The 21,502-nt window shown below is 35.4% G+C and overlaps 1 protein-coding gene across 2 annotated transcripts in view; it reads left to right on the forward strand.

The window, feature by feature from the left end:
- LOC114529955 (deleted in malignant brain tumors 1 protein-like) overlaps positions 1-21,502 on the forward strand; it is a 48,275-nt gene that overhangs the window by 4,708 nt on the left and 22,065 nt on the right. Inside the window, exons 2-17 of one of the 2 annotated variants that reach the window (XM_028551524.1) lie at positions 1,177-1,261; positions 1,571-1,900; positions 2,171-2,518; positions 3,656-3,976; positions 4,309-4,644; positions 5,802-6,146; positions 7,442-7,762; positions 8,608-8,943; positions 9,538-9,870; positions 12,612-12,941; positions 13,818-14,153; positions 14,902-15,231; positions 15,706-16,032; positions 16,619-16,882; positions 17,937-18,200; positions 19,996-20,716. In XM_028551524.1, coding sequence (XP_028407325.1) covers positions 1,192-1,261; positions 1,571-1,900; positions 2,171-2,518; positions 3,656-3,976; positions 4,309-4,644; positions 5,802-6,146; positions 7,442-7,762; positions 8,608-8,943; positions 9,538-9,870; positions 12,612-12,941; positions 13,818-14,153; positions 14,902-15,231; positions 15,706-16,032; positions 16,619-16,882; positions 17,937-18,200; positions 19,996-20,297 — 4,893 coding nt within the window. In that variant the 5' untranslated portion in view covers positions 1,177-1,191 and the 3' untranslated portion in view covers positions 20,298-20,716. Of the gene's footprint in view, positions 1-1,176; positions 1,262-1,570; positions 1,901-2,170; positions 2,519-3,655; positions 3,977-4,308; positions 4,645-5,801; positions 6,147-7,441; positions 7,763-8,607; positions 8,944-9,537; positions 9,871-12,611; positions 12,942-13,817; positions 14,154-14,901; positions 15,232-15,705; positions 16,033-16,618; positions 16,883-17,936; positions 18,201-19,995; positions 20,717-21,502 lie in introns of those variants that run through there. The other variant, XM_028551523.1, reaches the window with a different exon arrangement.

The raw sequence follows: 21,502 nt of genomic DNA on the forward strand, positions 1-21,502 counted from the left end.
CTGGTAACGCCCAAGGGCTTGTTAAAGGCTCTATTACTTTTTGCTATAGCATGTCTTCCACTGCTTGAAGATCTACTACTTTCTTTGTTTGTGGCATCCTTCTAGGTTGCTGTTTGATTGGTCTTACCCCCCCCCCAATCTCAATACGATGCATGGGTCACGATATCCGTTCTCCCGAGATCACTAAAATAATTCGCAAATAAATCAGCGTTTTCACAAAGAAATTCATAAACTTCACTCCTTTTCTCGTCATCCACTTCAGCTACACTTTCTTGGAAAATTAGGTTCAAATGTTCAAATTGCATCATACTTATTGAACTTCGTTGGACCACGTTCGCTCTCACTTTATTTGAATCAAGTTCAGCCACCGAGCAAATGGTTTCACACTTTGCCAAATAAATTCCAGCCAAAGCGGCGTACATTATCTGTCACATTGACCATTCTTACCGGCACCACAAGCAATTCCTTATTGAGCTGCACGAACGTTTTACCCACAACAATTCATGGAATTGTTTCTCAAACGTCCGGTTCAACGAGTCCGCAATCCACCGCTTCGGGATAATCGTTTTTGAATTGTAGACTTTCTCGTTGCAGATTCTTCTCAGAACCACACGTCCAACACCTTCGTCCTCTGATCTGTAACTTGTCCTCGAGTATTTTCTGGCTCGCCTCACTGACAATCTTTCGTAACTCGCTCGTCATTCGCCTCAGTTCAACTAAAACTAGCTTGCTTTGAACAAAAACTCTGTTCTTATAAGTTTTCTTTAATCTCTCTCCACACACCACACGTGTAATAATATATATTTGTAAATATTGTTTTTAGAGCATATTCCCATTCGCCCCCATGTTCACTGTCGCATACTAGATCTAAATTGAGTCTTTATATATACATTCACCTCAATATATATTTTTTATTTTTCAGATATACCTAACCCTGAAATTAAAACATACCTAATTCTCCTACAAATCAGCAAATATCTTTCCTTTTTTTTATAAAACTGGTATTTTTCGCATAAACACACGAGCGACGTGTTAAGGAAACAGTTCGGTTGTTCGGCCGGAGATTATTACTGGCTTTTTAAAAATCTGTGATTTTCCTCGTTGTTAACACAAAACATTCAATTAAAAAATTTCCATGCCTGTTTTCAATTCACTCAGCATATTTTATCATTCCAGTTACCAGTTCACGAGATGACAAGCATCGCCTTCATAACTGGCACGGTTCTTTTTTTAATTCAATTTGTACCACATCAGTGTCAAGGTAAATCATTATAGAAATTGAGATTATGATACTCCAACCTAAGTATTGCAATGAATATAGAGTTATTCATTTTTATGTATATTCGCATTCCAAGAAAGAAAAGTTCGAGGGGGGAAGTTTCCATTGCACCGCCCAATTTTCACAATAACAAGTATAAAAGCATGCACTAAAAGTTTTTAAGACAGCGACACGTGGAATTAAGTATGTGAAGGAACCTTGTTAGGAACCTCCCTCCATTTCCTAAATCATTGCTAAACAAAATATGTTGGGCATTAGCATGCAAACGTTTGAGATGCATTGTCAATTCAGGTTTCCTATCTGGGTCGCTAAGGTTACAAGGACTATCAAGTGCCAATGGTTCTGGCCGTGTTGAAGTATTGCACAAAGGATACTGGGGAACAATCTGCGATGATGGATGGGATATGAAAGATGCTAAAGTCGCATGTCGTCAGCTTGGTTATCAAGATGTTGCAAGAACTCTTCAGAGGAATGAGGTTCCTTCTGGTTCTGGAAATATTTGGCTAGTTGCTCTTGATTGCACTGGAGAGGAAGAAAATATTACAAGCTGTCATCACAATGGTTGGGGCGCTCATTCCTGCACCCATTTTTATGATGCCGGAGTAGAATGTTCTACAAGAGGTATGATGGTGTCAATAGATTTGGTGAAAAAGTTGTAAAAAAGTTGACAATTTTCTTGGACAGGGAGCAAGGATATATTTGCTAACGAGCATCGAGGAAAGGCTTTGCTGATACACCATTAGTAAAATGTTTTTCAGTCCAGGCTTTTATTCACGATTATGTTTGAAAAGATAATTACTTGATTGCATAATTACTTGACATTTAGACCACTATTATGCGAATTCTCATCTACTTTTGTCCCATGCATTAGCATCATACATACTTTTTTAGATCTTTTCACTTCTCCAGTTCAACTGAGGTTACAAGGACCATTAAGCGCATATGGTATTGGTCGTGTTGAAGTATTATATCATGGTTATTGGGGGACAATCTGTGATTATGGTTGGGATACGCAAGATGCTAGAGTTGTGTGTCATCAACTTGGTTATGATCTAGAACATGTACACAGTAGAACTCTTTATAGAGGCCTGGTTCCTTTCGGTTCGGGACTGATATGGTTAGCCCACGTAGCTTGTAATGGAAAGGAAAATAACATTAGAAAGTGTTCTCATAATGGTTGGGGGGCTAATAATCATTGTTCTCATTATTACGACGCCGGGGTTGAATGTTCCAGCACAGGTAAGAAAACGTTTTGGAATCAACATTATTTTTTGAAATCACTATCTACTGGAGTTTCATCGACTAGGCTGAAAATAATTTCTTTAGCCAGGAAGCAGGCCCTTAGATTGGGACAAAGAGGGGAAAGAAGAATCTGTCAGTGCAGATGAAAATAATTTGTCCGTGCCGATCTTGCATGCAGTGCTGTCGATCAAACCCTGAGCCGGCGCGAAGCTCTGTGCTAGGGTAATGATGCCGCTGAGCCTGCCCTGTTTCTGCTCAGCCTGAGCTGGGACAAAGGGATGTACAAGCGTAGAGATTCCGCTGGCAGATTTATTACACCCATGTATGTTGACAGTACATAACCGAATTTAATTTGTCCATTTTGCACATCCGGAAAGTTCGGACGAGTAGAAGACAGGTAATCAGCAACTTGCTGATTGGCTCAGAAAAAAGTTTGTGTTTCAATTAAAACGACACCAATTTAAAAGAAATTAAAAAATTAGATATTTTTGTAAACTTTTTAATTTTGAATTTTCAAAGAACAGATATCACTTCAAAGCTTTTGGAGTCGAAAGCGATTAATTACTGTTTTAATATTCGAAAAATTAACTACGACGTTTATTCCTTAAGAAAAAAAGATTTTCTTTTTTATGTCTTAAAAATTAAATTCATAACCGTTACTTAAGCTGTAAGTGTCCAAAACTGTCTCCCTAATGCAGCGAGAAACGGACGATGTTTACGTCACCTTCATGGCTGTATTTGTTTTCGAATAACTGAAAAATTTGCCATCGACTCTAAAGCTGGGGAACATCAATTCATCGAAATAGAAGACAATAGCGGGTTTCATTACGCAAATTACCCCGGGACGATACTGCGATACGCAGTGGTATATTCTCGTGCATGATGTGATGAGTTTAAACTGCTAAAATTAATCTCGTTAGGAGAAATAGTCGAAACGTTTAGTGGAAATTTCGTGTAAGTGTACAATATTTAATTCGTTTAACTATACGTTCTACAGATTGATCACTCAGAGAAACATTTCTCTGATCAAAAATTGCTATGTATAAATACATTGAAATTGCATGCAGCAAATACAACTTCAGATTTTCCAAATTAAGCCCAAAATAATTAAACACCCCTTTTGTCATCTTAAAGCGGTAAAGATGAGATTGCAAGGACCAATAAGTGCAAATGGTACTGGTCGTGTTGACGTTTTCTACAATGGACAATGGGGAACAATCTGTGATGATGGATGGGATATAAGAGATGCTCAGGTTGTATGTCGTCAACTTGGTTATAAAGATGCTGCCAGAGCACTTTATGGTAGGCAGGTTCCTTCTGGTTCTGGACAAATATGGCTGTATCAGGTCGATTGCAATGGGAAGGAACAAAATATAACAAGTTGTCATCACAGAGGTTGGGGGGATAATACTTGCGGGCATAGTCGAGATGCCGGGGTTGAATGCACTAGCACAGGTATGTCTGAGATATGAACTCAACATCGTAAAATGTTATTTTATATTCTTTACCTATATTTTGTAACGATTCTTACATATTCACAATGATTTCTATACCTATCAATAAGGCAGAAGAATCTACCATATATTTTTTTAATAATTTCTTTAAAGAAGACGTCACGGGAAGAATATACTTTAAATATGCCGGCTTTCAGAACAAAACTACGCACATAAACATTAGTTAACTTTGTTTACTTCATAACATTAGCCATCGATCATGTAAGTAAAAATCACGTGATTGCAGACAAACAACACTAATGTTAGTTGATCGCGCATTGATGTTCTTTTAAGATTTGTCAGCTACGCCTGTTTCCCTCCGGTTGCAAGGACCATTGAGTACAAATGGTACAGGTCGTGTTGAAGTATTTTATCATGGCCATTGGGGAACAATCTGTGATAATGGATGGGATTTAAGAGATGCGAAGGTTGTATGTCGTCAACTTGGTTATAAAGACGCTGTAAGAACGCTTCGAAGGGGGACTTTTCCTCGAGGTTCAGGACTTATATGGTTATCTTACGTCGCTTGTAATGGAAAAGAACAAAACATCACGAATTGTACCCACAGTCCTTGGGGAGTTCATTATTGTTCTCATAATCAAGACGCTGGAGTGGAATGTTCCACAACTGGTATGAAAATATCAATGAAAATAATTAATTCAGGAAGAAGTATATTCAGTTATAACATCATTTCATCTTAATTTATAATACCCGCCCTGGAATATGCGTCTTCAAGGGCACGTTAATTGAAAACTTAAAAACTTGGACAAAACGAATACTTGGGACATGAAAATTCTACGACTGAATAGTAAATATCATAATCTTACTTTTGCGTTGATTTCGTAAATTTTCATCGCGTTTTAGGCGAGTTATCGAGATATTTCAACAAACAAATGTCTCACTCAATCATAAAGATGCGTTTTGGCAAGTTTGATGCAATGCCTTATCTTTGTAGCGCTGTATCTTCGTTTCTTTTCAGCCAAAAGCGACGGTTCGCCCACCATTTTGTTTATAAAATTCTGCTCTATTTTTGTATTAAATATCATACGCCAGATGTACATATTTTTCCTTAAATTTGGGAATTTGCACAAACACTCGGTCGGGCGGAAATCTCCTTCGGGCGTCTTTCGGGCGTCTTTCGGGCTGTATGTTTTGATATGTGTATCCTAGGAAACCAGATGCCCCGGAAATCAAATTTACCGGTAAAAATCATTCAGACGATGTATTTTAGTTGATTTTCAGCCAAACGTGTGGCCGTTCTTCGCAATTTTTAACGATGCAGTCGCATGTAATTTTGGGATTTATGTTCAATCCGGACGGGGATAATTATGAATTGCAAAAACAAATACATCAGATGAAATATGATACTTTAAGCTTTCAAATGAAACCTTCTGAGTATTTATAGGGTAAATACTTGCTAAGATAACCTTGCGTAAACAGAACGTCCGGAAAATGGTAGAGACGTCGCGTACGTAAAAGAGTTAAAAAGAAAAATTAGGCTTCAACATCTTTGGCTGTTGGACAAGTGCGTAGCCATTCAGGTTGATAGTTCTTTCCCGCTATGAAAATTTCAAGTTGTTATAATTTTTGATGTTCGAAATTAATCGATTACCTATTGTCAATGAACACCATATAAATTTAACAACTTGGAGCTAAATCATCAAGCTGAAAAATAATTATCTTTTCCAATCTTTCCCCTTACAAATTTCTCGTAAATTCTCCAGCATCTAACAATCCATTATATTATTTTTAAATCGAACACAGGCTAACGCACACGTTTTTTAAAGATTTTGTAGACGCGGGGGTGAGAATAAGATTACAAGGGCCATCAAGTGCAAATGGTACTGGTCGCGTTGAAGTATTCTATCATCGTGATTGGGGGACAATCTGTGATTATGGATGGGATATGAGAGATGCTAAGGTTGTTTGTCGTCAACTCGGTTATGATCTAAATCATACATATGTTAGGACACTTCCTAGGCACCTTGTTCCTTCTGGTTCTGGACCAGTATGGTTATCTTACGTCTCTTGTACTGGCAAAGAACAGAATTTAACAAGCTGTTCTCATAATGGTTGGGAAAACAATCATTGTTTCCACGATCAAGACGTCGGAGTGGAATGTTCTAAAAAAGGTATTTTCATAGAATACAATTCCCGCTTATTTTGTGAGAATTTGTTCAGTGTAATTGAACTGTATCAGTTAATAAATGACAAAACACGCATGTTACAAATTCCTTTTTTATTGTTAACTATTATAAAATATATTATATACCGGATATGTTTGAAAAGGTATCGGTGCTTAGATTAGCATAAAGTAAAATTTATACCAGGTATCACTATGGTTTTCAAAAAAGTTTTATATAGAAATAAAAATGGAAAATTTAAATTTTGATAACATTATAATTTGAACATTGCTAAATCTTTCATTATAATTTATATCTGACGAGATATACCTGTTTTTAGTAAAAGCTCGTTTTCAAGACAAAAATGGCTCTCGAAAAAAGATGTCAACAATTCTGGTTCTAAGCTCGAAAGCTAAGAATATTTTATTCCTTTGGCTTTGCCTTTTAAACTCTGCCGTGCAAGCAAAATAAGATTTCGTTTTTTTATGAAAAGTCAAATATGCCTGAGAAACGTTAGAACAACGATATTGTGTATAATATGCCAGGGTAAAAAAACCTGAAGATGAAAGAAGGGCGTGGCCGTTCGCAAGGTGATCGTTTTCCGACCAGAAAAGCAGTGAGTTAGACCATTTTGAGTTCAGCAAAATCTAGCGTATTGAAACTCCCAATCCAATTTTAACGGTATATTTTATCTATTTAGCTATATTAAACGTTTGATATCTATCCCCCGATCGAGGGAAAAAGGATATTGCCATCGCAATAATTTTTCATATTATATAATACCCTTTTCTCTCCTGGTATTCAGTGTTTTAAAGCTTGTTTACTCTATTTGCGCAGGGAAAAAGATCGATATATCTTTAAATGGCGAGTTAAATTACCTTGTTTATCTACCGAATATACTTTGTGATTGGGTTACTGAAAATGTAAACAAACTTGCTGGTTGGTCCGGCACAAAATCTATCCCTTTGGTCTGAGATCTGTATTTTACATACTCTCCGTGTACTAGTGAGAAAAGCGTTACAAAATTTATTATCCTTGTCGAGGAAGAGTTACAAAGTGATTTAAAACTCAGACCTGATGTGTTTGAGTCGAAATCAGCTTTTTTATGCATGGTCCTTGGGTCACGATCCGACGATAATTCTTTTTAATTGCTGTATAACTTCATAAATAACCATTATAGAGGAAAGGTACACGTGTCATTATGACCTACACCCAATTACAATGCAAATGCTCAGTATGATTTCTCACTGAGTGTGACTTCTCCTGGAGTTAGACAAACACTTTTTATTATATTATTTTAACAGCTGTTTTAATAAGGTTGCAAGGACCATCAAGTTCAAATGGTACTGGTCGGGTTGAAGTATTTTTTCATGAACAATGGGGGACAATCTGTGATGATGGATGGGATATGAGAGATGCTAGGGTTGTATGTCGTCAACTTGGTTATACAGATGCTGCTAGGGCCCTCAAAAGTGGCGAGGTACCTCCTGGTTCTGGAAAGAAGTGGTTATCTGGTGTTTCCTGCTCTGGGGAAGAAAACAATATTGTAAGCTGTCCTGATAATAATTGGGGGCGTTCTTACTGCTCTCATTCTAGAGACGCTGGAGTTGAATGTTCAACAAAAGGTATTAGTGAATTCAGGGCTGTAGCTAGAAGCTTAATTGTGTGTGGGTGGGGGAGGGAGGGTGCGTACTCATTTAACGCTTATTTATCGCTATCGAAGGAATCATAATGTTTTGATGACCGAAATATCGGTAATTGAAGGGCCACAAAACATAATGTTTCCTGAGGTCTTCGTAAAGAAGCTTTTATTATATACGAATTGTCAAAGAAATATCAAAGAACAAGGTAAGCAACGAAATATCTATTCATAAAAGACATAATTTCAAATGCAGAAGCAATCATAAGGCCGCACCTTCGCACGTCCAGGTGCGCTGCGCGTGTTCAAAGTTATCTCCTCTTTGTCATTCTCGCGCGCGGGATTCGCTGTCGGCCATTGAAACGCTACAAACACCAAACTTTAACAAGTAGTATATAATAATTATATTCGTCCTATGCCCGACTGATTACGTCTACGGTATATAAACCTGAATGTATGAATATACACACCCCCCATTTAAGCGGGCTAGTTACGGCCTTGTTAGTCATTCGGTAAACACTTATCTTAAGGCCGGATATTTATTTACATAATTATACATGCATGTTGAGATGTTTTTAAACAATTGAAACATGCAACTTGCTGACTGACCGTGACGAATCGTGTCATGCCCATGGCTTAAAAGTTGCAAACGCCAGTGGCATCCAAAACTAAATGGCTGAAAAATTTGAAAAAAACATGTTTTAAATTCTGTGTTTTCATAACATTTGTTACGGGGAAATATCTGTTAATATTATTCAGACATTGTGTATTCTATTTGAACCAATTTATTATATTTGCCTCATAATTTCATACGGATATATTATTCCTAAGATTTTTCAAATACACCTGTGCTGGTCAGGTTGCAAGGACCGCTGAGTGCAAATGGTACTGGTCGTGTTGAAGTATTATATCATGGATATTGGGGGACAATCTGCGATTCTGAATGGGATATGAGAGATGCCATAGTTGTATGTCGACAACTTGGGTATGCAGATGTTAATAGAATTCTTGAAAGGCACCAGGTTCCTTCTGGTTCCGGACAGATATGGTTATCTGATGTCGCTTGTACCGGGGAAGAAAAGAATATTACAGATTGTTCTCATAATGGTTGGGGGAATCATTATTGCTTCCATTCTAACGACGTCGGAGTAGAATGTTCCTCAACAGGTAAATGAATAGTACTAATTATACCATTGGGGTATAAATACTGCCCAAAAGAACACTGTCCGTGTTCGTCTTGCCAAACTTTTCCGACGGAGTTTCCCTTTTAAAAGGAAATAATGTCACTAAGGAATTATAATGCCACTTAGCTGGATATGTAGAGAAATCTTGTAAAAAAGGCTGTTTAGAATGTATTCCAGAACCTCGCTCGTAGTTGGTAATCCGAGTGATTGCTATTGTGGCGCCACCAGCATTGATAAGTGGGGTGGTCATGTTCGCTGACGTATAAGGACAATCAATTTGAAAAAAAACTGTATGTTCTATTAAACCGTACATTTAATTTGAAATGTGCACACGGATTCGGCATCATGGCTTCATTTTGGCGAGCATTTCAGTACTATAAAATATTTAATCTAAGCTTCTAAATTGCTAGCAAAGCTGAAATTAACCTAAATGATATTTATATAACCGTTTGTACAAACTATATCACAAGTAATTGACTTTAAATTGAACGATGCAGGTGCAAAATACATATTACGTGTCTTTATTTTAGCTACATTTGAACAGACATGCTTGATTCAAATGTGCAATATTTTGCAGTTTTTTCAGCTACACCTGGGCCGGTCAGGTTACAAGGACCATTAAATGAAACAGGGTCGGGTCGTGTTGAAGTATTCTATCGTGGTAATTGGGGAACAATTTGTAATTATCAATGGGATATGAGAGACACTAGAGTTATTTGTCTTCAACTGGGTTATCCCGATGCTGTCAGAACTCTCAAAAGAAACGAGTTTCCTACTGGTTCTGGACGGATATGGTTTTCTCACGTGGCTTGTACTGGAGAAGAGCAAAATATAACAAGTTGTTCTTATAGATGGGATCATCCTTATTGCTCACATTCTCGAGATGTCGGAGTAAACTGCTCAACAACAGGTAAGTCCATGCAAAGAATTCATGAGAGCAATAACATCTCGTGAAATTCAACTCTCTGATATCACCCGCTTTAAACATTACAGAAATAGATGGCAAATATGTTGTGACACTTTTATATGACAGTACGTAGTACGTACCATGCACGTGGGACTCTTCTTCTAGTTCTGTGTGAAGAGAAACACATGTAATTTCCACATGAATATTTTTTACCCTTATTACTTACTCCGATGTATATGTTGAAAAACAATAAGGTTATAATAGAGTTATTCACTGAATTCTCTTAATTTTCACGTTAGATTGGTGTTGAAAAAAGTCAGCAGCCTATACTAATTAAGGATTAAAGCACTCTCTGAGTGCGTTATCGGGTTTTACATGCACGAGTTCATAAAAAACAAGGGGCACGATGCGAAGCCGAAAGCTGTATTGAACTTTGAGTTCCTTGTTTATGAACGATTGAATGTGAAACCCGATAACGCAACCCGAACAAAGAATGCTTTTAATATCATAACCAGAAATTCGGGACATTAATTAACATAAAAGTTCATAATGCCAGGATTTTGCAATCAAAGATGACTGCCCTGTTATAATAGAATTATTTAAGGCACGAGAAAAAATTTGAAATTAAAGCAACTTCTACCCTCCATATTGCAGTTGCAGACTTCGAATTAAGACGGGCAGAAACTCAGTACTTTAGTAAAAAAAATTTTGTATTTTTATTTTACCTTAAACAGGTTCCCCAATAATATCATTTCAGCAACTAGGGCATTACACCTACTTGCAATATTAATGGTTAGTTGCTGAAATGACGTAACGGGAGAATCTGTTAAAGGTAATATAAAATTATGAAAAAAAAAATCATAAAAGTATTGAGTTTCTGCCCGCCTTCTTAAACCAATGTCTGCAACTGCAATAATCTTATGTTGGATAGAAATAACTTTAATTTCAAATTTTGTCTCGCGTCTTATATAATTCTACAGTATTATAACAAGTCAGTAATGTTCATTTTGAGTAAACAAATAAAGACATTTATAAATACACATAAATACTTCAATAAATATATAACACTTGCTTACCTTTAAATACGAGAACACGTACCCTCGTCTTTTCAGGTGTGGATTTTTCGATAATTTTTTCTAATTTTTTCTCAAATTTTTTATTTGTTTCCGTAATAATTGCCGCCATTTTAACAGTGCAATAAATTTTATAACCGCACTGCCGTGACGTTGGTTCTATATAAAATTCATTCACCTTGTACAAATTGACCAATGAGAACGTAAAAAAATATTATGTAATAATAATTAACAATAATTGTGAATTACAGTATGCCTATTAGGCTATTTACTCCGGCGTGAGCGATGGTAATATTTTACCGCGCTTGTTAAAAGTAGAAGGTTTTTAAATTTATTATATTCATTTTGAAATTAATGGTGTTTCTTGCAATCTCATTGGTTAAAAATAGTGTGATTAATTCCCAAATCGCACTATTTTTGGGCATTAATCACATCATTTATAAGCCAATAAGATTGAAGGTCTTCACCACAATAACCAGTCAGATTTAGTGTAACCATCCAATCAAATTACAGGGGAAAATAGCACAAAATTTTATTATTTTGAATCTTAAAATGCCCCGCAAATGCCCCGCAAAATGTTTTGCCAAAAATTGATAAAAATTACTCGCATTTTACACTGTTTACGGTTCGTTTAGTCAATAAATCGTTTTGAGTCGTTCAATTATTTGTATGATTTCAAAATCAGTGGCGTAGCCAGCCTGACGATTTTGTCCCGCTATGTAAATTTCGAGTTATTATAATATTCATGTCTTTAGAAATGTATTGTTTTCACAGTCAGTGAACACCAAAATATTAGCATAGCGGAACAAATCGACAGGCTGGCTACGGTACTATTCAAAATGAATATAATAAAGTGAAAATTGCACTTCATGTCGTGTAATTTTGGTGTGAAATCAAACTTGTGATTACAAATCACACTCCTGCTTCCGCTTGACCGGGTCATGCGATTTTGTAATCACGCGTTCGATTTCACACCAAATTGCACTCCACTCAGTGCAATTACCATTATTACCTCTAATAGCGACTTTAATATTACGTATGATTACAGATTATGGTCTGAAGAAGCTATTACTTATAACTTACGGCTAATATTTCTTGTCAGTATAATTGATCAGAAATCAGCTTAATGTACAGATTTTAAAGCGTTTTTGGTATGTTTACACTACATAGAAGAATCACGTATGTCGTCAATATATCAATTACTGCATGCTTTGTTATATAAACCGCCACGGCTGCCCAAATCACCAAATTCGAATTTAATGCATACAATGAATATATAAAGTAAGCTTCGATCACTCTTATATATAATACCGATCATTTTTTAACAATTATGGAAAATAGCGCTTAAATGATTTCGCGTAATGCTTGGTTTTCGTTTAGGCGTAAGTGTCGTGAACATGCATTTCAGGGTGGCTTATATGATAGAATATTTCTACTGGTGTGTAGTCAATAATGACCGATTTGTATACAGAAATAAAGATAAATTTACAACCGGAGTATTTCTCATCGCTGAAATGACTCGATCACGACAATTAAATTAAATAACCCAAGGTCTTGTGCGTTTTTCATATCTCATGGTGTAATTACCAGTTACTCGTGCAAACATGGTTATCACGATAATATCACGTTATCATATCACACGTTCAATTGTCCATGTTCACTATTTTACAGCTATAACTGCGCCACTCAGGTTACAAGGACCATTACGTGACGATGGTAATGGTCGTGTCGAGGTACTCTTCGATGGATCCTGGGGAACAATCTGCGACAGTAAATGGAATTTAAAAGATGCCAGGGTGGCATGTCGTCAGCTTGGTTACCAAGATGTTGCTCGGGCTCTTATTACGAATCAGGTCCCTTCAGGTTCTGGGCAGATATGGTTACAAAATGTCGAATGTGCTGGCTCGGAGTTTAATATTGCAAGTTGTGTTCATAGTAGGGGTTGGGGTGATACCTCTTGCTCACATTCAAGAGATGTAGGAGTTGAATGTAGTACAACAGGTAAAAGATCGAAAAAATCGAAATAATCAATTATCACATTAATTAAAATTAAGTTAGATCAATTGAAAGGGTTAGCTATTGTTCACATTCAACAGACGTAGGAGTTGAATGTAGAAAAACATGTAAAATGTTCAATAAATCGATATTGTGATAAATTATTAGATTGATTATAAATTATCACAATGTTGTTGGAATGAAAGTTTTCCGTTGTATTATGACTTTTAACTAAAATCTTTGATTTCAAATGTTTTCCTGTCAATAATATCTTTAATGGTCTTCTTTCTTCCGCAGTTGCTTGTTAATAATAATTTTTATGAGTGCACTGTTATGAATATTTTCATCAGTTGAAAAATAGAATTTTCCATTCAACGAGGTGAGCTGAGTGAAAATATTTCTTCCATTCCACGAATAAAAACATTCATTATTTGCTTTATTTAAACCAAAAAAGAAACAATGCTATTTAATTATTAGATAAAAGTTTCTGAATTATACTATGGAACTTTCCTTGCAACTTGCAGTCCAATTCTACTCCTAAAGACTTCTAAAGTTGACAAATACGAATATTTCTAACGATCTGCTAACGTTTATTAGCACTTCGAACAATCTTCACGAATTATAATCTCCCAAAATTGTAATTGCATCACAAATGGCAAAGAAAATTGCATAGTGTAACAGCGCCTTAAGGCCAGATTTTTTTACATCATATAATATGATGCTATATTTTTATACATATACCATCATTATCCAATCTAATTTACGTTGACATTCTTTCAAGATGCTACGCATCTACACAATTGTCTTTCGATTAAGTTATCTTTTTTTATTGTAGTTTTAAATTACTTTTTCTTACATTGCCCAACATATATATGCTTATAGATTTTTCAAATACCCCTGTGTCGCTAAGGTTGCGTGGGCCATTGAGTGAAAAAGGGGCAGGTCGAGTTGAAGTGTTCTATCATGGATATTGGGGTACAATCTGTGATTATTCATGGGATTTCAAAGATGCTAGGGTTGTGTGCCATCAACTTGGATATGTGGATGCTGTAAGAACTCTTCAAAGAAGCGAAGTTCCTCCAGGTTCTGGACAAGTGTGGTTAAGAGATGTCGATTGTTCTGGTGAAGAGCACAATATAGTAAATTGTTCTCACAGTTCTTGGGGAGTTAGTCCTTGTACCCATGATCGTGACGCTGGAGTTCAATGTTTTACAACAGGTCTGTACTTATACATTTATGCAGTATACCTCAGTGGCGGATCTAGGGTAGTCAAAATAAATTACACAGCTAAATTTTAAATTCAAAACACCTTGATAACAACCCTGTTGGTTATGGATTTCAAAAAATAAATACTTTAAAATAAAAATCTACCAATGCGATTGCGACTGCCACCAAATTCGCCACTGGTTTTCCTCGATCGGCCTCTCCAATTTGTTGTCGGTTGAAGGTTGGAGAACAATTTTTCATAAGGTTGAAATAGTCGTCATTTCAATAATTTAAAGGCGTTAAAGCTATTATTTACTACATGTATTTAACAGTTACTCTGCGAGTTCGAGTCTTATAGAGATTATAAATCATAAATAAATACATCACAATAGGTAAGCAACTTTCAAATTTGTTGTCAATATAAGTAATAAAAAAATGCACTTTTCTACTGAACAATAAAATAGTTTAGAACCATTTACTTCACTTATCGGCAAAGAACTGAATACTAAATAAGGCAATTAAAGCACTCTATGTGAAGTTTTATTGGCGTCAATCGAAAGTGATTTGAGGGGGGCTATATTCATATATTCTGGAAATATATTATATATTCAGATTTCTATTGAAAGCATTGCCTTAAATCGGCATTACTGAAAAATTTTTAAGATCTTAAAAATCCACGAAGTTTCGTTGTAGTCAGTAGTTATGTTACCAGTCCCCATTGTGTTTCTTGTTATGTTGTCAGTCCATCTCTTCTTTTCAGCTATAACTCCGCCAATCAGGTTGCAAGGACCATCAAGTAAAGAAGGTATCGGTCGTGTTGAAGTATTGTACAATGGCCAATGGGGAACAATTTGTGATTCCGAGTGGGATTCTAAAGATGCGAACGTGGTATGTCGTCAACTTGGATATCCTGATGCTTTTGGAACTCTTCAAAGAAACTTGGTTCTTCCTGGCTCTGGAAAAATATGGCTAACCAATGTTGGTTGCACTGGGAAAGAACAAAATATTACCAGTTGTCTCCATAGCGGTTGGGGGGAAGCTCAATCTTGCTCTCATTCTGGGGACGCTGGAGTAGAATGTTCTAAGACAGGTAATAATAATGTAGGATAGTACGGTAAATGAATCCATCTGACACTGTGAATGACCAATAGAAACAGTAATCGCGACATTTCTGACTCTATTCAGTGCCACAACGTTGTAATTGTGTGATTAAATGAGCATGCTTTGTGTTTTTTATCTTTTAACAAAGAAATAATTCCATTTGCTTGCACTCAAATGTTTCATAGGCATAAAAAATATCAAGTGTGCCTTCCTACGGATCTTAATGCACATTCTGAGTTCTAAATCCTGAGTGCTAAATCTGAGTTCTAAATATTAAATAAAATTAATGATACCATGCAATAACAACAAATAATACCAACAAGCAGCACTATATAATAGTAGTATCCAGTGGTAGTGTATAAAATAGTATATTTTTTTTACTCGTTCAAAATTATTAAGTTATTAAATTGCATATAAACACAATATTATATATTTACTCTTTTATATACACAACTATTTACAGCTATAAATGTGTCACTCAGGCTGCAAGGGCCACTGAGAGAAGATGGAACTGGTCGGGTTCAGGTATATTACAAGGGGAAATGGGGAACGATCTGCGACAGTGGATGGGATTTACAAGATGCCAGGGTTGTCTGTCGTCAACTTGGTTACCCCAACGCTGTTAGAACTCTTCAGAGGAGCGAAGTTATTCCTGGTTCTGGACCAATTTGGTTAAACAACCTTCATTGTACTGGAAAAGAAGAAAATATTAAAAGTTGTTCACATGATGGTTTGGGTGTCCTCTATAGCTCGTGCTCTCATGATTATGACGCTGGAGTAGAATGTTCAGGTGATTATTTAAATAGGGGGCTTTAACTAGGGCAATAATTAGGCGTATGTTATTCATGTATAGTGCTGCTGAATGCTGATAGATTCTTTTAATGCGATCGAAAAGAGATCCGTCCGTATACACCACTTTATTAGTGATGCAATTTTCATCGTTTTGATACGAAATTGGCAGAATTAACAATGGTCGTTTCACAATAAATGCAACAACCCCATGAACGTTATCCCTTAATTTCATGATTTTGAGGTTGAAGTAGTCTTGCCAACAAGGCTACATCCATGCTACCGTCAGGTTTTCTATTTTTATTTCACTAAACCAAAAGTCGTTTCACGTCTCGTTTAATCTCAGCAAGACGGCGTCCTAAACTTAGGCGAATAGTTGTTCATTAATTTTATTTTAACAGATTTATTAACGCGATAGCCTTTCAGCAACAGAGCCCTGTTTTCCAAAGGGTCGCGTTTTTTAGGCATTTATATCATCACTGAGTCCTAATTAAGGCTAATTTTTTATATTCTTGAGATTTTTCGCATGGACCTGACGTTACTCAGGCGTTTCTTTGAGTGTGAAAATATGTAAAAATATATTTTAGAGAGACCAAATATAACAGTCAATTGCTCCAGTGTCATCGCAGTAAATCTTGGTGATGATATAACATGCTTGTGTGAAGGAAAAGATGGAAAACCTCCAGCCAATGTGACATGGTATAAAGATGGTGTCCAGTTTGGTGACACAGAACAGGAGCAAAACCTGTTGACTCTCAGTAATGTCAATGAAACAAATAGTGGAACATACAAATGTATCGGGGAAATCCACACTTTCACGGATGAAAAATCAATTGAGGTTGAGTTTTACGGTAAATATAATTTAAAGTAAAAACTATGAGTAAAAATACACAAAAATAATTTTGATAAAAAAGAAGTGGGAGAATAAATTCTGGCTACCGATGGGTCAGCCAACCTCGTACCCAGGGTTTTTCGAGGTAAAAATCATGCTACAAAACTCTTCTTGAATTCAGTCAACGTATTCTTTTAGCTACGAATGCAAAAATTACACATTTTCTGTAGCATGTTGATATCGGCGAATCAGCGGGATCTATATCATCCATTTATTATGCATTATTGAAAACGGACGTCTTTGAAAATGTCGAAATTCAAGATTTGTTAGATCATTGCGAAAATCCTCTGAGAGGATTCCTACATATCAAATATGTGTATACATTTAATCTATGCCCCCGTAAGATTTGGTTAGTTTTGTTTTCATGAGTGTCTCAATGGTTACCGAGAGGAAGTCACGGAAAATATCGAGGCAAGCAAGAGTCAGCAAAAACATAATGTTTCGCTGTCGCAATAATTTGGATGGTAATTTGGATGTCGCGACATAATGTTTGGCTGACAGTTGGGGGAAAGATAAACAATTTGATTTGTACCTTGGATATTGACATGATACACACTTGCATTTCGATTGCAAGTCGACTGCACGAATATTCACTCTCCATTAAAGGCGAAGATAATTATAATATTAGAAATTATGGTTTATTTTAACCTTCGAACAAAACATATCCATCGATTTAGCTATACATATGCGTAGAAAATGTTACCGAACACTCACATAACGTCTGTATTTTAAAAGCTCACTCAACTCATTTAGTGGTAGAAATAAATCACAAAGATTGCATGCATGGCAGTTCTTCTACTAAAGCGAGCTTGATTTTCAATGTTTTATCATAAAATTTACTATTGATTAAGGAAAGACGATATCATAATCCACCAGTAATAGCAGAATTGCTATGCTAAACTGAATGAGTACGAGGGTTAATGTTTTTTTTTAATACAGGCATTGTAGAAATACTTGTAATTCCTATTTTCTGAACCTTGCATAGCCGCATGATACATATACTTATATTTCAGAAAAACCAAATGTCACGATCAATTGTTCCAGTCCGATCATTGTTAATATCGGTGATAGTGTCACATGTCTTTGTGAGGGAAAAAACGGATACCCGCCAGCCGATGTGACGTGGTATAAAAATGACATACAGATTGGTGACACGAAGAAGAAAGAAAATGTTTTGACTCTCAAGAATATTAATGAAAGAAACAGTGGAACATACGTATGCGTAGGAAAAAGCAACTCTCTGGCACGCAGAAATTCAATTGAAGTCGTTTTTAGCGGTAAGAAAAGGTTGCACTGATTTATTGTTGTCAATACATAAAAAGCATGGTTCGCCTATGTGTTTTATTTTCCGCGCAGTTTGTATCTGTTATTCGGTATGCCCCTGGGGCCGGTTGTAAGAAAGCTGAATACAGACCTATCCACCGGATAGTGTTTTTTTAATCATCTTAAAATTGCCCGTTGTTCGGCGTAACCTGGCTAAAAATTATACCCCAAAATATAAACTTATAGAGCTCAAAATTCGTAGTTTTTCGCACTTTTTACAACCGCCCCTTAATGAATAATTGTGAGACAGATTTGAATAAGTGTAAGCACTAATTATACGAATGAATTTCACAAGGATATTAAAATGATTTGCAGTGGTTTTTTTCAAATAAGTTGGTATTAAATGTTGATTTTCATTGTTTTCAATCTTTTAAATTTCTTTTGAAATTCATTACCAACTAATAACACATGCATACTATGTTCGATATAGTCCCGTGTCTGTTGTTCATAAGTTAGTTGTAAATAAATCTGTCGGAATATATGAATATACACAGCAAAAAATCCTCCATATCTTAAGAATTTTTTTCTTATGCAAAGAAAATTTTTCTTAAACCGAGAATTTTTTTTAAAACTCTAGGATATAAAATCTCGTTTAGAAAGTAATTTCTTAAAATAAGAAAGTCGTCAACCCAAAGATTTACAGATTTTAAAACAAGAAATTATATTCTTATGAATTAGAAATTTTTTTCTTATACTGAGAAAAAAATTTCTTGATATAAGAAAGATTATCTTAACTTCTGAAATTCTCAATATGAGAAAATTAATCTTGAGTAATATCCCAAATATTTCTTAAAATAGGAAAGCTTGCCTTATCTGATTCTCGTTTCAAGAAAATAATTTCTTGGAATAAGAAAGATTATCTTAACTTTTGAAATTCTCAATATGAGAAAATTAATCTTGAGTAATATCCCAAATATTTCTTAAAATAGGAAAGCTTGCCTTATCTGATTCTCGTTTCAAGAAAATAATTTCTTGGAATAAGAAGATAATAAGAAAACAAGAACTAAATGGGGTATAGTAAAAAAAGATATATACAATAGAATTATTGTTATTTACAATGAACGAATGTCCGCCTCCCTTCATAAATTATATTTAGCTAAGACTTATGTACAAACAATTTTTACAGTATAGAAGCTCTTTAGAAACAAATTTCATCATGAGAGAAATGTGTCACATTTTGCCTTTCAATAGGTGTGCTTGGTTAATGAACTAAAAACACCACCCTAATTCGCTACCCATGTACAATAATATTTCATATACAGTACTAAAAGTAAGATTAACAATGCAAAAGTCAAAGATTGATATTTTAAAGTTTAATTATCATGGAATAAAGCATGGATTGCAACATAACGTCGTGTGCACGACATATCGCGCGTGATCACGCGATCAACGAGAGAGCGCTAAAGGCATTGTGGAAAAGAAGCGCGTCCTTTTCAAATTTAGCCCTGCATGGCATTGGCTAACCTTCGACCAAAATTTAGCCACTGACTTAGTTGCTGTTGAATGCAGAATTATCGCCCTTGTGATTGATTTAACATAAAACTAAACCCACCTGTAAACTTACTGCGAGACAGCAATTAGTGGACAACGAAACCAGAATGAAAACCAAAATATGATTTGCAAAAAGGGCATACTTAATTATAGATATTAATTCCTTGTGTAAAATTAATGCAAGTGCATTGCACAGTTACTTAAGCTCTACCATAATCTTATTTTTTAAAAACAATTAAAATGGTATTTAATTTTCAGAAAAAACACACCCCAAAAATTCGAAGGGCGGAACTGAATGGTATGTTTCTTTAATCATCGTCGTGGCTGTAATTATTGTTGTACTTTGTGTTGCATATGTTGTGGTGTATTATCGTTGGCGAAGGTTTGGAAAAGCTGAATTAAGTGCCGATGTTCAAGATACAAACCCAGTTCCAACTTGCGAAGAGGTTGATCTTAAAAATTTTGCGCAAAACCGCTACCAGTCACCGAAAGGCGCCGTAAACGATGGTTACTCGAGTTATGCTGATTTAGCTAAGGCGAGAGATGCAGACAACAATTAACAACTTTTAAATAACTAGTTGTCGTAATACAATAGAATTCACGGTACGAATTCACAGAACTGCACGTATATCATTTTTTATGTAAACTTGTTTATCACATAAATTTCAGCACATGTTAATAAATAATACATTTACTAAAGATAAGGGGTGCAAAATAACATTACGTAAGGATGCAAACGCAATTTAGCCTATATATATAGCCTATATGTGATTTTGGCGTTCGTGCATGTTCGCTGTTTTTATCTCAATTTTTCATATATAACTCGTATAGTAAAATTCCAAAATGGGTAGTAAATTTTGGCATGGTGGAGGAAAGATCGCATTAAACTTCCAATCAATTTGATTGATGTTGGGGTAAAAATAGTGTAGATATTTTTTACTCATAAATATAATATGTAAACTGAAATACGAACAGGTATTATTGTATCTTTTAACTTTATAATATACGCACTGTAATACTCTTTGGTAATAGAATCATGATAGTTTGAAAATTTCTCGACTCTGATTTGTAAATCTCAGTGCAGTTATCCATAACAAGCAGTATCAAAAATTTAATTTTCTGCAATATCAGTGGAAAATTTTAGTTATTTAAAAACTGCGAGAAAATTAAACTGAAGCCATGAGAACAAAATAATCTTGGGCGATGTATTTTCTTGGAAATTCTTGCAGACAACAACATGGGCAATGGCTACGCGTTTCTTGACAAAAAACCTGCTTCGGTTAAATTTTCACAGAGAAGAAAAAAGGAGAACAAAGGAGATACAGTGTCATTTTATTTACAACTAATAAATTGCATGAGAGAATACAATTTTCTTTTCTCGACCAATCAAGATCTCCCATTCTCAAGATGCCGGAGAAGAATGTTCTACAAAAGGTATGAAAGTGTCAATAGATTTGGTGAAAAAGTTGTAAAAAAGTTGACAATATTCCTGGACAGGGAGTAAGGATATATTTGCTAACAAGCATCGAGGAAAGTCTTATTAGGATTATGTTTGAAAAGATCATTACTTGATTGCATAATTACTTGACATTTAGTTAAGTCAAGTTACATTTTTGAATAAAAAATTAAGATATTTCTCGGGCTCCATAAAGACCTGGCCCTTGGTTAATAAGAAGTTAATAATAATTATATAATTCCCACGTGAAGTGATTTTTATTAGTAAATCCTCTGTCTGTTATCCTCGTCCAGCCTCTTATAAGATCGT

This window comes from Dendronephthya gigantea, unplaced genomic scaffold, assembly GCF_004324835.1.
Source record: "Dendronephthya gigantea isolate DGI-Jeju-01 unplaced genomic scaffold, DenGig_1.0 000058F, whole genome shotgun sequence".
Lineage (NCBI taxonomy): Eukaryota > Metazoa > Cnidaria > Anthozoa > Malacalcyonacea > Nephtheidae > Dendronephthya > Dendronephthya gigantea.